A 17,293-nucleotide genomic window follows, 5' to 3' on the forward strand; every position below is an offset into this window, starting at 1 on the left:
ATCCCTTTCGTACCACCAACAAGTGACGGAAAAACTGTCGACCAAACAGATCAAGGAGATAGTCTTGTAATTAAAACTTAACATTGAGCAACCTGACAATACAATGTCCATCCTGTTTTTATACGACGAAAAACACACTCTATCAGTCACATGAAATTCACGTGAAGGGCTTTTCACCTGAATTTCACGTGAAAAAAAGGTGTGAATTTAATGTGAAATTCACATGAAGAAATATTGCCTGTGTAACGATGCAGTGCGAAACTTTGAAATATTAATTTAGTCCAAGCTATATATTACACAGTTTGATGTGGTCGGTAGATAGGGTCTTGGTCGTGTATAGGTCGAATGTTCTGTATCAACATAATTTTAAATTTCAATTTTTAAAAATGTCTTACATGCGGCCCAATTAGGAACGCTACGGTACTATTGCATAAAAGATATGTATTTTAGTAATATACACATGTTTTAACCTGTCAATAACACATTATCAAGTGAGTGTTATCTACATGCCTTTGTTGCTGCTTAATTCAGTCATACGATGCACGCATTTACACCAAGGCATTGTTTCCTAGTGTTAACAAGAAATTATCTTGAAGTTGAATCGGTTCATTACAGGTCATGTTTTTTAAAATGAAAGAAGACCAAAGTCAAGGTGTATTTTGTTATCGTCTCTAATACATGTAATATTTGTAATACGACTCTAACATACATAAGGTAAGGTACAATACACAGTGACTGCTTGGGTAAACCGCTCTACATTACATTCTGCGTATTATCTAAGGTACAATGTTTAAGTATGTATATCTAATGATGAAGTTACACCGTTTAAAAATAAAACATGTAGTTTATGACCATATGAGTTAATATAGTTAAATATGGATAACAGAAGATAAAACGTAAAACAATGTGAACTAAAGCAGACTATAACTTAGTACTATGAATAGAAGGAGAACACACCTTATTAGTGGCGTGGCTAAATATACATGGAATGCGTAGGTATGCCCATAAAGACATTGTCATATAGGGTATTATATACTTATACAATTAACTGCATTTTTATATCATTTTACTTCCTTGTACGACATGAGATTTCTGTCGGCTAACGGAATCGATTAGAGAGTCAATTCTGGGTAACAGTAATGGCGCACACCTATAGGTAAGTTGTTTTTATACCTGTTCACAGAGTATTGTGTTTTATTATTTTTGTATTTAAATATTTATGTCGGAAATATTATGAACATATAAGCGCCTTTATAACCAGGAAATGGCTACTAGTATATATATTTGACCACTCTGTGTATGTGTAGGACAATTAATGTTACAAGTAAAGCCATTCCAATTATTGATAATATATATGTTTATGTCGGAAACATTATCAGCATATAGGATAGCGTTTTAATAACCATGAAATGGTTATACAGATTTAACCCCTCGCCTATGTATAAGACCACTTAGGTTACAAGTAAAGCCATTCCAGTTATATATAATTAGCATGAGACCACCATAGTTACAGGTGTAGTACTCCCGGTTGTTTGGAGTCCACCTTGGTTATATATGAGATCATGTTTATTACATAGTGTATCTTTGATCATGAACCAAATTGGTTATAATTATGCTTTCTCCCACCATTCACTGATTTGTCATTGGTATTTACAGCGAGAAATTTCTCTGTTGCTCAATCCCTAGGGTATGACAGCTCCAGTAAAACAATTACGTGATGTCATGACGTCATACGGTGTAACCATGGCGTGCATTGTGGATGTTGAACGTTTATGAATTACCCCTCGGTTTTGATTAATAGAATCTTTCACCCGCTTTGGGGTGAGACAAGAGATTCTCAACCCGAGAGGTAAGATTCTTAAGATGTCAAACACGAGGCTGTGCCGAGTGTTTGACATCTTAAGAATCTTATCCCGAGAGTTTAGATCTCCTGTCTAACCCCAAAGAGGGTAAATGATTCTTTTTCTCTTACGCCGTGCACCACTTTGTGTCTCTAATAAACGTGTCACTTATGGAATCGCCGTCTTTGTGACGTCATTTTATTGTTGTCGTGACGTTACAATATTATTACCGCGACGTCATGATATTGTTGTCGTGACGTCATACCATTGTTGAGCACGTACAAATATTCCACATCTACAATGTGCGCCGCAGTTACACCGCATGTATTGATGACGTCACGTTATTGTCCTGCGCGTGTGAGCTGTCTTACACTCCCCTGTGTAAGATAGAGATATCTTTTCCCTAGCGAACCTCGGGATGTCCTTGTGAAGTATGGGGGAAAGAAAAATATCACACTGGTAAAACTGTGGATATCCCTGTCTGGGGTAAGATAATTCGTTATCATAACCTCTAGGTAGGGAAATATTCATTTTTTCTGAACCACATGACCAATTGATTGCGATATGTCGGTTTGTTTGTTTGTTTGAGTTTTACGACCCATCGACAACTAAGGTATTTAGGGCCAAACTACAGGGCAGTACCAGGGTATAAACTGTATCTAAAATATCAGGATAAGAAAAAGGCAAGCAAAAACTAAAACAAAATTGTAAATGTTGATTTAATAAAAAGAGTTACATAGGATAAAATAGTTTTGGCTAAAACACATGAGAAAACTCATGCACAATGTTGACGAAACGATGAGTGTTGCGTTGATATGAATATAAGATGAGATTTGTCGGACTATTGAGATTTTCGTATTTCTAAATTTTACAATTAAATATTTCACAGAAGAAATCAATTTTAACATGAACAATGTTAAAGCTTATGGAAATACAACTGGCATTAACAGCAGGTGCAAACATCGGCAAAAACAATAGGAAAACCAGAGCGACCCCTAGGTCTACACGGTCGCCTGTGTTATAAAATGTCGTTTTTCTTCTTATCTTCATAATAGCTGTATAAATGTGTATTTACAAACTTTGTAGCCCTCTCTATTAGTCCAAGATTACAGGAATCATCGTTATTAAGAATAAGTTCAAAAGGTAACTTTGACGCCGAAGGAGAGGGGATCGCAATAGGTTAAATGCGACTGCGTATTATGTGACTTTATAAAAGCAATTAAGAGCAACATAACATATCACTCACTACAGACTTTATTGAAATCCCTTCAGTAGTTTAAGTGGAGTAGCCATTTTATTATTTTGTAACAAAGGTGCATAACTCTGAAAAAAGGTAAAAAGATATTTTCTTGTTGCAGTTTGTATCTGAGATATGACGAGGGATAACGAACGATGAATTATGATTGTAAGTATGGTTTGTATATTGTGAGAAAATTTTAATAAAGAAAATGTGTGTTGTTTTCAAGTTCAGTTCGGACCGTGGGTAATTATATAAATCACAGGACACAAAACGAAGAATTCAAGTAGAATTTGATTTTCTCTTGTATTGTATTTCTTTCCCACATATCAACATATGTGGCACATTACATAGAAATAAAATGAAAGTTCACTCGTATTGGTAATCCAATATGTAGACACCGAATTAGTTATCCGTAGATGGCGATCCACCTTATAAAAGTTCCGAATTTGAATAATGTTCACACACAGTTCACTATCGACCGCCTTGAAGGTTGGAAATCCAACTGATGTTCATAAATCAGGCATGGGTTTTTATAATAAAATGACCATTGTCCGATAGGTAAACCCGGATGTAATCAAGATCAATAGCATAAAGACATTATCACAATTAAACGACTTGAAAATATATCGGCAGTTTGATATGAAATATATCTACTTAAGCTTATCAATGACACCATTGCCTCAAGGAAGGTTATAAACACTTTGACATGTGAATACTATATGTAATTGTCGGTCACTCCACAAAAATAAGACCACAATGCCTTAGGGTAGATTTTAAACTTGTCAACACATCTATAGGTAAAATATACAATTATATAACAACAGAGAACATCTCAGATTTCTCTATGACAAAATCTTGAAAATTTGAAGCTTGTTATCGTTATTCTCCACAAAATTCCGATGGATATTTCTTACGTTTCTTCTTTATAATCATTTCTAGTTCGCAAATTTTCACATGTGCACCAATCTTGTATTTGGCATTTTAGCATAATGTGTGGAACTTTATCCATGTAATCAAATGTTCGAACGAAAACAAGTTTAAAAGTATGAGAAAAGAAAATGTCAATTTCGCATTTGTCTGGTAAAGAGCATTCATTGGTGGGTGATTTCTCTATGATCTCTTTTATCTACCTTAGTGATTTTATCTGCATCATTAGTCTTCTTGGTGAGAAAATGGATGACACTAATAATAAAGTAAAGTCTGTCACTGAAGATACCTACTCAACAATTATTTATCGACGGACCGGCACCAGATCTGACTTCATAACACCGGTACTACAGGAACAACCTTCAAAAGCAAACCAAATGCTGAAAAAACCGTCCCAAGAATGGAAACTCAGAGTATTCCTGATGAAGCTTGCAAAGAATATCACTGTAGATGAGTTGAATGAAATAAAGTTATTATTGAAAGGTAAATACAAGCTTTTGCTATAAACTGTCTACATTCAGCTGCTGAGATATTAATTATATATTACAGGTGACATAAAAAGATAGAGATACTGATTTATTACAGGTGAGATAGAAAGATAGAGATACTGATTAATTACAGGTGAAATAGGAAGATAGATATTTTGATTAATTACAGGTGAGATCAGGATATAGTTGGTGATTTGTTATATGTGACACGGAGATTAGGATGTTGATTTTCTACAGTTGAGATGGAATTTGTCATTTGTTATCAGGTTTATGTTTAATTGATGAGTTATCACATATTATATTTCTTATGAAAGAGAGAGATATCTATTTCATGATCAGTAAAACTGACATGGTGATTTGATATATGATGCTTTTTCAAAGGATATAATGTTCTAATTTATAATATATTACACCTTTAATATATATTCCAGCCGAATACCATACCAGTAAAACGGTACTGTCAGAAATAAAAACGGTGATACAGGTCTTCGATCATTTAATGGATATCGCCTTTATGGATGTATATAATCTCCAACAACTACAAAGTCTGGTATGGCACCTGGACAGAAAGGACTTGCACACCACACTGACTGGTTTTGCCAGAGAGTACAACACATGTCCTTTACAAATATTTAAACCAGACAGAAGTCCAAGTAAGTGATGCTTTCTTTAAAAAACTCATTTGTAATGAATAATCTATTTTGCGAACTAATTGTCTCAACCACTTATTATCATTATTCATATAATCCGCTTAATTTCAAGTGACTTTGCCCAGATAAATTAATATTTTTGCATATGTCACTAGTGTAATTTCACCTGGAGCGATATTCACATCAGCTGGAATTTTGCAACACATTTTATCCTTTGAAATGTAGGTTTTTGAAGTTATGTGATAAAAAGTATCTTAGGTATGTGTTCATTTTTTGTATGAGATTTGATGAAATACGTCCGTAGTTGTAAGCTTTGGTTACCAAGACTCGCAAAAATGAAGAAAAACCTTTGTTTCATAAAATCTCATATTCACGAACTGAACACTTATATAAGAACCTATGTATATGTACTAATCATGATCACTGATGTCTATACAAAATTTATATGAAATAAAAAGTAGAAAAACTATGTAGGTGAATGATGTCCAATTGTAAATACAAAATTTAAAAACCTTAATCAGACGGCAATGTTGCCCTACCTCCCTCGAGTATTGACTTCGAATATTTTTTGACGAAGCGCCCTCGTTTATACTTATCGTGAATTAGTTATAAACTCGGACAATTAAGAAGATCACAAAACACTAGATGCATAATGTAAAAATATCACTCATGTGAAGTCCTGGTTTGTCGTGCGGGTTATGAATAAAAAAAAAATACAAAAACAAAAAACAACTAAAAAAACCATAATAAATAAAACAAAAAGAAAAATTAATAAATAAACAAAAACTCGGGGTAAAATCAGTTTAATCCTGTCCTTTAAATGAGTTTTGAATTTATTTTAAAGGGAACGGTTACGTGTATGCTGACTTCCATGTTGGCGGACAACTGGAAACAACATCTAAGCTCGACATTGAAACCATGCGTACAACTATTGCTGATCGATTGTTTGTTCCTTCCAAATTTATCTATATCAAGGGTATAGAATATCTACACAGTTTAACGGTTACACTGATGATTCCCGAATCTTCTGTGTTTAGTCTGTTTGAGCTGTCAGATGTTGAGAAGTCAGCCCTAAAAAACCTGAAGATTGACTCATTTGAAATTGAGGATAAACATGTGAAGCTAGCAGGCAAGTGTTTATTAGCACACCATTGTTGTAAAGTGTGTGTCTAATGTTATACCACCAACCGACGTGTCTACACCGCCCCATTCTGTCCTACATGTAGTACCATTTTATCCTCATTTAGCCTCTGCCATAATTGTCCTGATGGAGCCCAGATAAATATTCTAAGCCAATTATATGAGGATTCTTCCTTCGTTATTTGAGCATATTTCCGAATGTATAAATTCACGATCAAGGGTTCTAACTGACAATCGTGCATTCATCTAGCATTGAACTGGATTCAATTAGCAATTATGGGAGTATTTTAGCGCTTTATGTTGATTTACCGCAGTTCAGATGGAATTTATACCCCCATAATTTCCAGTTGAATTGGGTTCTATGCTTATTTACATTCGATAACAATTTTATGTTGAAATCCTAAGAGATTTCGCATTTATAATACATAAAAAATATTATTGTCAAAAACGGAACAGACATCTTCCGTGATCGCGCAAGAAAAATGTGACATCACAATGATAATGACGTTATACTTAACGAATGGCAGTTCATAGACTGTTACATGCCAAATGCTCTTTGTAAGGTGGGCTGTAGTGAAACAATATATATACACAATTTTTAATACAATTATTTGCGTAACATTTTAAGTCGCGTTCGAGGTCTCTTGCGATATAACGAGGAATTTGCATAACAGTATTGGGCTACTTGTCCAATCACAGTTTAGCAAGAGTACTCCTGGAATTTTCGGAACTAAGTTTCCTTTTAAAACAGTCTAGGACAAGTGCAATAAAATTTCTAATGATTATTGTACCTATTTGCACATACATGTCATTTTTATAAATTAGCTTTTACGATATTTACAATATTGTTTTAGCGGTATTTTGTTTTATTGTTTTACAATAACAACGCAAAATACTGATTCCTTGTCTGAAAGCTTCTTTAATTAAATTTAATTCTACTTATTGCTATTTATCCGAGATTTTTGTTCAGTTTAATTTTATTTTTTTAAATAAAGTGACCTTTATGAATTATTGTTATAGAAGAACCATTAAGCAGCAAACCACATGAAGAAATATTGGCAGTGGGCAAAGTCAGTAAGTATATGTAGTCTTGATATACCAAAATGTGTAAAAACCAATTAACTTTGTATGATTAAAAGTACCTCAATAAGGGGGTATCGAGATCCCAAAACGACGTGAGTAAAATACAACTTACCATGATTAGTTCCACCTTCCGGTGATTATGACGTCACGAAACTCACGTCAAATGATGAAGTCATAATCATCGGATGGTGGGACTAATCGACGGTAAATTGTACTTTACTCACGTGTTTTTTAGATCTCGAAACCCCGTAAATATTCACCTTTTTGTTTATTATACATAATCGTCTTTGACTGTAGAGTTTGAGTTATTGTCAATTTGTACTATTGACTTATTGAATTAGTTGTATCGTTCGCGCGGAGAACAGTCTTCTAAATTGCAAAGCAAAGTCAAACACTATGTTGAAATACTAAATTAGTATCCGTGTATTTAAAAGCATGCATGTGCTATGTTGTAAGGTTATATGATACATATAATATGTTTTGTACCCGTTATGTATATTCAATATTCTATTTTTCTTCCTAAATTAGTCCCTTTTATTGCCGTTTTGTGAAAGGCCCAATACCTTAACGAAATGGAAATAAAGTTTCTTAAAATAGTAATAACCTAAGAAAAGTTCCTATATCGATAGCCTAAGATGAGGTTACAACACCAAACAAATGCAAGATTTCATTATAATCTATGTTATCAATGAAGATCCATTTCGCTGTTTTGTTTCTAGCACAGTGATAGTCAACGAACGCGTGGTAATAAGGATGGCAGCGGGATACTAGCATTATGAAAATTACCATTTATTTTAATTGAATTATTAAGAAGGTGATGTTAATGTAGTATCAGCGATAAGCTAAAACCTTTTGCGACTCTATTTTTCGGTATCAATGTCGTTTTACATTTCCATTTGTTAAGATTTTTACTATCATAATTAATTTACAATTAACGAAGTTATACAGAATGCATATAAACTAACTTTTCTATTTGTAAGTAATTGATATCCAAAAGCATCGACACTCAGATTATGTAGTACTAGTAGATAAAAAAGTCTTTCCACAAAATGTCTACTCTTGGGTAGCTGTCTCGGCAACCAACTGGTGCCCTTCTGGAGCCCTTACGATAATTGAATAATTGGAATGTAACGAAAGGTAACGTAACTTATTCAAAATTACGAGAAAATGATTAATATTGATCAAATTGAAAATAGCATAGTTATTTCTCCAAAAGTTATACATGTATATCTAATTTCTTTGGATATTATCTGTTGGCTAGTATCACACATACGGTATCGCCATAATAATGACTGCAATAGCTGTTTGTGCATAGGGGAAATATCAATTGCATGATACATACATTGTTGGTATTTAGTACATTTATATCCTACATTATCCATACTAGATTGTTAATTTGATACAACATTCGTTTTGTCTAATTTATGTTTTATTTAAGAAAAACGCAGGAGACAGTATGAGGAGTCCGGTTACCAAAACAGTGAGTACAGTATGCTTTGTTTTATTCTAATGTCGTTAATTAATGTTTGCCAAGACTGCTTCCGTCAGCAAATAGTCATAGCCGTAAACCATTTCCTTACCTGATGACGTACTACAACATAATGTTCGTTAAAGTGTTATAATATAACTATACAGGGTCGTTTTCCGGAATACTCCATGCAAATTTAATATTGAAGTGATCATTTAAGACTTCATCTAGAACCAAAAAATGCATTTCCCTATATATTGAATTTAGCAGTCAATTTTCTCAAGAACATAGATGAACTCCTGGGTTTCTGTCTGCATGACAGACTAGGAATCAATTTAGGATGACAATTTTTGTGAAGTTTATCTTTGTGCAAGTAGACCCGAAGATTTTTCTGTAACAGAAAGTCTTAACGGCTAGACTTTGAAAAATGTTTGTGATTGGAAACTAATTATAAAATGGTGCAAAAATATTTGCGCGATTAGTAAATGAAAAGTTAAACGGAAAATAAAGTTTTACAGACTAAATAATCATTACTGTGAGAACCGTTCAGTCTGTTGAAGGGTGTTATTTAACATATTTACCAGAAATGTATATATTCTTTTACCAATTCATAACATTTAGAGACAGTTTAGTAACAAGTATTTCTTTCATCCTTACTAATCTTAGTTATTTTGGCTGCTTTATTTTATTTTTATTTTGTGTGTGGGGATCGTTTTTAAAAGTTTAAAGACATTTCACATATTTCAATTTATTGTTATGTTCTAGGTCATGTAACTACGGATCTTCCAGACGTCAGATTTCAAGATGTACGTTTCACCAATGCACCCGATAACGTTTGTGCGGGACTAATATCTTTGTTAAATACTTTTGTGCGCATTTCTTACCAGGAAAGTATGATTTTATTGATATTTAATCTCAAAAAGACAATTATTTAATTTGATTTTAAGATTTGACTTGATAAATCTGTCTGACAATGTACAACATTATTCTATATTTGCATATTACTGAGTTATCTGCCCTTGCAAGTAGGTATTGATTGTGACGGTCCTAACCATAACCCTAACAGAGTCTTGACGGCCATGTCTGTGCTAGCGTTACTTCACACTTTTCAGAGAAACCGACATAAATTTCGCTTACACAATCATGACGTCACAATTGATAATTACCCGCAAGGGAGGTAACTCAATAAAGTGCAAATAAAGAATTGGTGACATATCTAACGAACAGTTTGTTTGCTTTTAGCCATCTGAAGAAATTTCCGTCCAACGTGCTATACAACATGGAGACGTCCGTTTGTTACGTGCATTAGCAGCATCAAACACAGACCTGACTGATGGAGGTCGGTTCTATCCTCTACACACTGCTGCATCACTGGGGATGAAGAGACTAACTTCATATTTGTTACAATCTGGATTCGATATAGATGAACTAAATCAATATGGTCGTACTCCTTTGGAAAGTGTAGACCAGAGCAAGGACAAGGTTCTGTTGCAATATATGAGAAAAGTAGGAGGGATAACGTCTGCTACTGAACATGGCACACATGACGGAAACGAAGGTATTTTTTTCTTTAAAAATAAGTAATGACCATAATGTTTCTTATGAAGCCAACACACATTAATGAAATCTTTGTTTAAAGCCTGATGAGAAGAATTTAATTTTGTATAACTATAGGTGTTACCTAAACGTAACACAATTAGTATTCTTTTGTTTTCATGTACATTCATTCCACCAAATCCTATTGAAGTAGAGTTTTTCTTCCTTTCCACACTGTATTGTACTCGCGTGGATTGTTAAAATAGATAATTCGTTTGTTTTATCCGTAAAAACGAACTAGGATATTGCTTTTCTAGTACGCCTTGGGATTTTTTTTTGCAATAAGATAAATTATTAAGCAATATTTTCCCTTTCTTTCCGTATTGATGTACCCTGACTGACCTGTTTTCACACTTTGATAATTATATCCTATTTTTCCCTTTTCATAGTGTAATTTCACATATTAACTATATTGCGCAATATAATTAAGGTATGTTTGATGCCACTCATCTATAATTGACTTGCCACTACTCGAACTGGAATCCGGCAGCCCGGGAACTAATCCAAGTGTTTAACTTTGTTAATTTTTGATTTTTAAGATCAACATAGATTTACGGACCAGGTCGATAGGTCGCCTATGTATTTAAAACTGTTTTAAGCTGCATCTTGTGGATTGCCAGCACAATGAAATTCCAAAAAGACAAACTGTTCTATGACACCCGTTGAGTTAGAACACTGGAATTGTCATGGGTTACTGAAGATATATCATTCTAATAGCAGTTTAGCGTATTACCTTCAAACGGGGATCTGAGTGTTAAGGAATAAAATTAAATTTTTGCTTATACAGCACTCTGGTATACCAGAGTGCTGTATAAGCAAACATTTAATTTTATTCCTTAACACTCAGATCCCCGTTTGAAGGTAATACGCTAAAAACGACATTTACTAAAACGTCTGTTGTAATCTAGATAATTTTGGTTGATGCTTTTTAGATTGCATTTTGCTATCATTTTTGTAACAAGTTTTAAACACAGTATTTTCTGCCATCCACCTGAAATCGAATCGGCAAGTAGTCCTTTCATCATTGTATATATTGATAGAATTGATCGTGACTTGATTACAATGTTAAAGCTCACTTTTTCAAATGAACCTATAATAAATAATAAATGTATTGTTTTCCTTTTTTCTGTCAAAGTGTTTATAATCCCCTTCAATATCGTGATAATGTATTGTTCTTATTGTGTTTGTATGACCGTTCCAGCTGGGATAGGATCATCGACACCACAGCCTTACGTCTGTGTTAACATGGAGAGAGTTGATTTATCATTTAGAACTGTATACCTCCCATCTAGCCAGGTAAAATATAGAACATTCTATAGTATATATTACAGAAAGCTATAAATTCAAATAACAGATGACCAACCCAATCGCAACTGTCGTGTGTACCAATACAAAATACAATCAAGGTTTATTTGTGTTACAACACTTTTGTGACGAAGTTTTAATTATATGTTCGTTATGTACGATATGGCGATATGTATGTTTTCAATAGATATTTTTGTTTATTTTTGAGATGATATATGCTTCAATGTTTATATATTGATTATAGCTAGCTATGACTCTCGTGACTTTTTTTAAACTGTGTGCTTTTGGTGATTAATGATAAAGGTCTGATGGCGATATCAGTCGATATGAAACCCTATGAACTCTGCTAGGGATGCTAAATAGTCATTTAGGGATTAAAGCTTCTATCGCTCTCAGCCTAAGGATTATCCTCAGCATTTTTAACGGTCAGAGCGATATAGGTTTGATCAGGGATTCCCGTAGTGTTCCACAGGTATCTAGTAAAGTATCTTATGAAGATCTCGAAAATTATTATACATGCAAATTAAAATTGCAACAGCTGTTTTTTTATAATGTGAAGTATGATAAGTAATTTGTTCGTGGTTTTGTTCTAGTTCCGAGCGACCTTTAAAACTACCTTGATGGGAAGGGATTCGATGTCCAAGTTTTTGTTCGTGTCGCCGTGTGTCTCTGAATATAAAACTCTGTGTACTTATCAGATGTACGGCTTACTCAATATCCTTGGACAATGTGAATCGGGGGGAGACGTCAAGAGATGTTTAGAGTGTGTAGTCCTTCCCAACAGACAAATGATGACGTGTAAAGATCGTACATCCGGTGTTTTTAATTTCGACACCTTTTCCGACTGCAGAGTTCATGGACTGAATGGCAATATCGGTAGTATCTTTCATTTTATGTGTAATTCCAATTCTTGTACATTTGTAGTTCCAAATAATTATATTTTAGGATTGAAATGTAGGTTTTTGCCATATTGCACAAATTGATATTTTTCAGATATTATAGAAGGTCTATATAGCTCGTTTGTTTACATTTAATCTAATAGGGGTGGTACTATACATTTACTGAAATCTAAACTCTTATTTTGTTGAATCAAATGATTTGTAAAATTCCATGGATCAGACAATATCTGACTTTTGTGTCATCCATTCATACATCCTAGAGAACATATCTCTAAAACATCTTCCTGAATCAAGACCAGACTGTAATGCAACATGAAAATGCAAAAGCAAAGCATATACAAACGATTACAAACATCTGTTTTTCTTGTGGAAAGGAAACAAACAAAGTAATTTATGACTACTTTGACGTGCCGAAAAATATTTAGAATTATTGTAATAGACAGTCGTGTTAATGTGTGCGGATATTTCATTTAGAAGCAACTAGGATACTACCAATTCCGTGTTTGGGCATCAAAGATGCAAAATTAACTTGGTTTTAAAAACACTATTTTAAACCTAAAATTTCAGGTACCAAATACTTTAGAGTCCTTTACTGTCATTTGTTAGACGGTATCGTTTCATGCAAGCGTTTAACCATTACTGTATAAAACGATTTTTCTGTACCTTTTACACTTGGTAATATGTAGCTCAACCTTAAAATTTCAAATGTTTCCTCTCTTGATAGTTGGATAGTAGTGGTATCTTATCACGCGATCTGTCATTAAAATCTTCTTGTAAATTCTAGATGGGATGCCCTCATGGATATGCTCGATTCTAAACAGGACCACATATTCTCCGTGTTCGTTACTTTGTGACGGTTGGACACCCATGCATTACGCCATTCTGACTCGTAATGATGACCTCCTCAACCATTTGTGTGACACTGGAGAAGGAAATCTGAAGGAAAAAACTCATACGTTACTTCCAAAGTTCATCCTGGATCAGCTGAAGGACAACTGTCTGTTTGAGTACGAGTATGTGTATAGTCATATTGAGGGGTTCACACCTCTTACGCTTGCTACGTATACAGGGAATCAGTCTGCGATTACGTCAATATTGCAAAATATTGAAACAGTAACTGCTCTTTCTAGTCATGACATAGCTGACGCATTGTTACTGGCGTATTGCGATGAAGTGGAACCCACAATTCTTCGCGCACTTTGTAATGCCGGTAAAAAACAAATATCACATAACCATCAAGTTGAGGTCAACCTGAAACCTTATTACCGGAAGGAAAACCCGTTGCGGCGAATCTTGTCTGGTTCATCAAGAAAAGTGCTTGAGGAAATTGAAGAGGAGATTTGTTCTGTGCCAATTTTGGTAGAGAACAAAAATATCATCGTCGGCGAATATGAAAACACAAGTACATTAGATGCTGTGTCTGAGGAAGAAGACAATCTCTTAGCAGAAACAATAGAGTTTCATTCTGATCGGTTGTGGAAGAGGCATAGCATCCTTAACGCTATCACACCTGGTCATATTTCGTCACTGCAGACAAAATGTCAGGGATATAACAAGACGACCATGATTGTCCTACATAGCACGTACAAGCATTTAAATCCTTCATCTGAAATTCCATTTCCAGGATATTTGACCACAAACGGATCACGGATTTTAGTCCATGTTGTGGAAGGTTCATTCAGATTTGGAAATACTGTTAAAGTTGGCCAAAGCATTGATTCTGAGGAATATCGTGCCACTACGGGAGTATTTGTACAAAACACTCAGAACAAAATTGGCTTTCTAACATGTGCACATACATTCTTAAGGGAATTTTTTGATAGCAAAGAGATTTTCCACGACGAATTGTTTGATCCAGATAAGTCACCCCAACTATTGAAAGTATTTACTGAAGCAGAAACAAATTTCCATGTGTTTAAAACAGACAACAGTAAAGAAAACGATGGTCTACATTCAGTACCAACGTCACTATCTGTTGACGTCGAGGAAATGGAAGCTATTGAGTAAGTAATTTTGTACTTGGTACATATTAGTGCAAATAACCAAAACATTCGTGAAATTGAGTGAAAATATCTTTAATAAACATGACAGGACAACAAAATATATTATAAATCTTGGTGCTTATTCCTTGAAGGGAGACATGATTGACCTTTTAAACATTTTCCAGTTGTACTAGTATTTAAATTTTGAAATGAGGGTTTGACATTCCACTTTTAGTGAAAATATCTTTACGATATACATTTTAGCTTTTTTTTAAACATTAATATGTCTTGCTGTATTTTTTTTTTAAATGAACGTTTGTAATATTTTCTGTTTTGGTTTTGCTTTCTTCAGGAGTATGCAAGTCTGTGGGTACGTGAGGAGGCTAGTGTTGCGGCCAAAGAAGGACATTGGCATAGACGTTGCTCTCATCTTATTCAACGACGATGCCACAGTCACACTGAGTCCACAGTTACATCTTGAGCATTCAATGTCCAGACAACAACTACGCGGTCATCGTACGTATAATGCGTTTATCTCTTATCACCATAATCAATGATACGCACATTTTCTCACACTAAGCAGTGATTTATATTCCAATATAGTAATTAATTAAATGAAAAAAAAAAAAAATCACTATCAAATTACAAAATTGCTGTTCGACAGAAAGTAACAACTGCTGAAATAATTCTATGCAGCAATTATGCTCAAGCCACCTCAAATGTATCGCTGTTGAACGTTCCAAAGAAAAGTTTGTACTATTTTATTTCGTCATTCAAATATTATAATAAACAAGTTTTTTCCAACGCTGTACACATTTCATATACGGATATGAAATGTTGCAACGCGGCGTCTTGTGACAATGATTTATTCATAAGGAATAGTGTAGGAAATGTGTACGATAAGCATTTCAATGAACCCCTGATAATTGGGAAGCAGCCTGGACAACTTCCAATTTGGACGCAAGTGTCATGAAAGGGAAAATATTCACTATGTAGACGCTCTTCGGATGGCTAGAAAACCCGCTATCAGATGTTTGGGCGGGAAACTGAAGTTTTATTGAGGATCCATAATGTTTAATTACCTGTAAAAAAGTAGAATCATAGTGTTTAAGATCTTTGAAAATATAGCTTAGTTGCTTCCATAGCTACACTACACTCATTTTGAACTATAATCATGAAACGGAAAGATTTGTGTTTTGTTGTGAAACTTGACATCGATTAGTACTCCTTTTATTTCACCCTTCTATTCGAATATAACAAAATTCAATATTTTTTTACATTAATAATTTAATTACTTATAACTGTGTTCAATAATTCGTTTGATATAAAAAATATCTACATCTACTGATACCGACCAGCTCGGTTCCAAGAGGGACATACTCAATTTATCAGAAATAATGAAAAAAAATTATATAGAATAGAACTGAGAAGATGTTCCTACTCTCAATTTATCCATAACTATAACTCATTTGTTATTTCTTTTCAGTCGTCAAAAATAAGAAACACCTTACATTTACAAATGGTGAAATATTCAAAGGAAAAAGATCGGTTACGGTCTGCAAATGTGGAATAGGCACTGGTTTCAGTGTTGGAAAAATCAGTTTCGACAAATCGACCTGTCAATTTAAGATAAGCGATGACAGTACGGAAAATGAACCGCTGGCTTTTAGCGATGGTAAAAACAAAGCACATTATGAGAGGACAGATTTGTGGTTTGGAACCTGTTCTTCCTACGGAACGTTTCTTTTTAGAAGGGGATTCGGGCTCAGCCGTGTTTCTGTTCGAAAATAACGCTTCGTCAGATTGTATTGGAATGGGTATAGGTCATCTCACCAAGAGTAATGTATGTCTAGTTACTCCAATACGGCAGATTCTCGACGCGTTGACTGAAGACCAACATATCACTTACAGATTATTGACGCTTCCAAGTAATTTACAGACTGGCAAATAATGATTCATGCCATTCACGGATTATTCAACGATCCACATAGCATTATGAAGAACAAATAGAGCTTGAAATGAATGTATTTCCCTGCTTCTAAAGTTACTGTTTTGAAAATATGATAGCGGTAATAGTTTCCATTTCCTTTTGCTCCATGTAACTCCGACTTTTCACTTTTAATTTTCGTGAAATGGCCTGTAGTTCAAAATAGTATAGGCGTTGGTACCTTTTTATAAAGCGAGATATGCGGTGGAATACGTATGCGAAATGGTTATGACCACCTTATTCCCGAATACCTTAAGATATACAATCTACCTTGTAATGATCCTAATAATTATAATGTATAATTGACTTACCCGAGAACTTCAGCATTTATTCAAACCATTAGTTTTTAAATCTTTATTCAGTTGTTGCTTTAACTCCTTGATGTGCTACAATGTTAAATGGATGGTAAACTTTTGTTCGTTTTGAAGTATTTTTATGTGTTATTACACACTTATTAGTTGCGATTTGAAGTTGGAATTGAAGCGTGACTGGGCGCTTTGCTGGGTTGTACTTCCGAGCGATGATATTTGTATTATAAGTATTTGTGTTATTTGAAATGATATCCTATAAATGCTCATGTTGCTGAATATAAATATTCTGGAACTCTACAAAGGTATGAAATACCACTTAGTCCCTCTACCTATATACTACAGTTCACTCGATATTCATATGATATCGCCTTTTGGT

At 34.2% G+C, this 17,293-nt stretch overlaps 1 protein-coding gene across 7 annotated transcripts; it reads left to right on the forward strand.

Moving 5' to 3' along the window:
- Positions 1-533: 533 nt before the first annotated feature.
- LOC138332188 (uncharacterized) lies at positions 534-16,746 on the forward strand. 7 transcript variants are annotated; one of them, XM_069280182.1, is made up of 15 exons: positions 534-714; positions 1,089-1,156; positions 3,200-3,246; positions 4,217-4,491; positions 4,928-5,149; positions 5,991-6,275; positions 7,307-7,360; positions 8,808-8,849; positions 9,603-9,643; positions 10,080-10,395; positions 11,635-11,729; positions 12,332-12,614; positions 13,422-14,640; positions 14,972-15,135; positions 16,106-16,746. In XM_069280182.1, exons 4-15 carry the CDS (start codon positions 4,254-4,256, stop codon positions 16,408-16,410), a joined length of 3,264 nt encoding a protein of 1,087 aa, XP_069136283.1. In that variant the 5' UTR covers positions 534-714; positions 1,089-1,156; positions 3,200-3,246; positions 4,217-4,253; the 3' UTR covers positions 16,411-16,746. The 7 variants fall into 7 exon arrangements, with proteins under 7 accessions (XP_069136283.1, XP_069136286.1, XP_069136282.1 ...); XM_069280185.1 differs by lacking the exon at positions 534-714 and having other exon boundaries at positions 741-1,156; positions 12,437-12,614; XM_069280181.1 differs by lacking the exon at positions 534-714 and having other exon boundaries at positions 742-1,156.
- The last annotated feature ends 547 nt before the right edge of the window (positions 16,747-17,293 follow it).

The sequence above is a fragment of the Argopecten irradians genome, chromosome 9 (genome assembly GCF_041381155.1).
Source record: "Argopecten irradians isolate NY chromosome 9, Ai_NY, whole genome shotgun sequence".
Taxonomy (NCBI): Eukaryota; Metazoa; Mollusca; class Bivalvia; order Pectinida; family Pectinidae; genus Argopecten; species Argopecten irradians.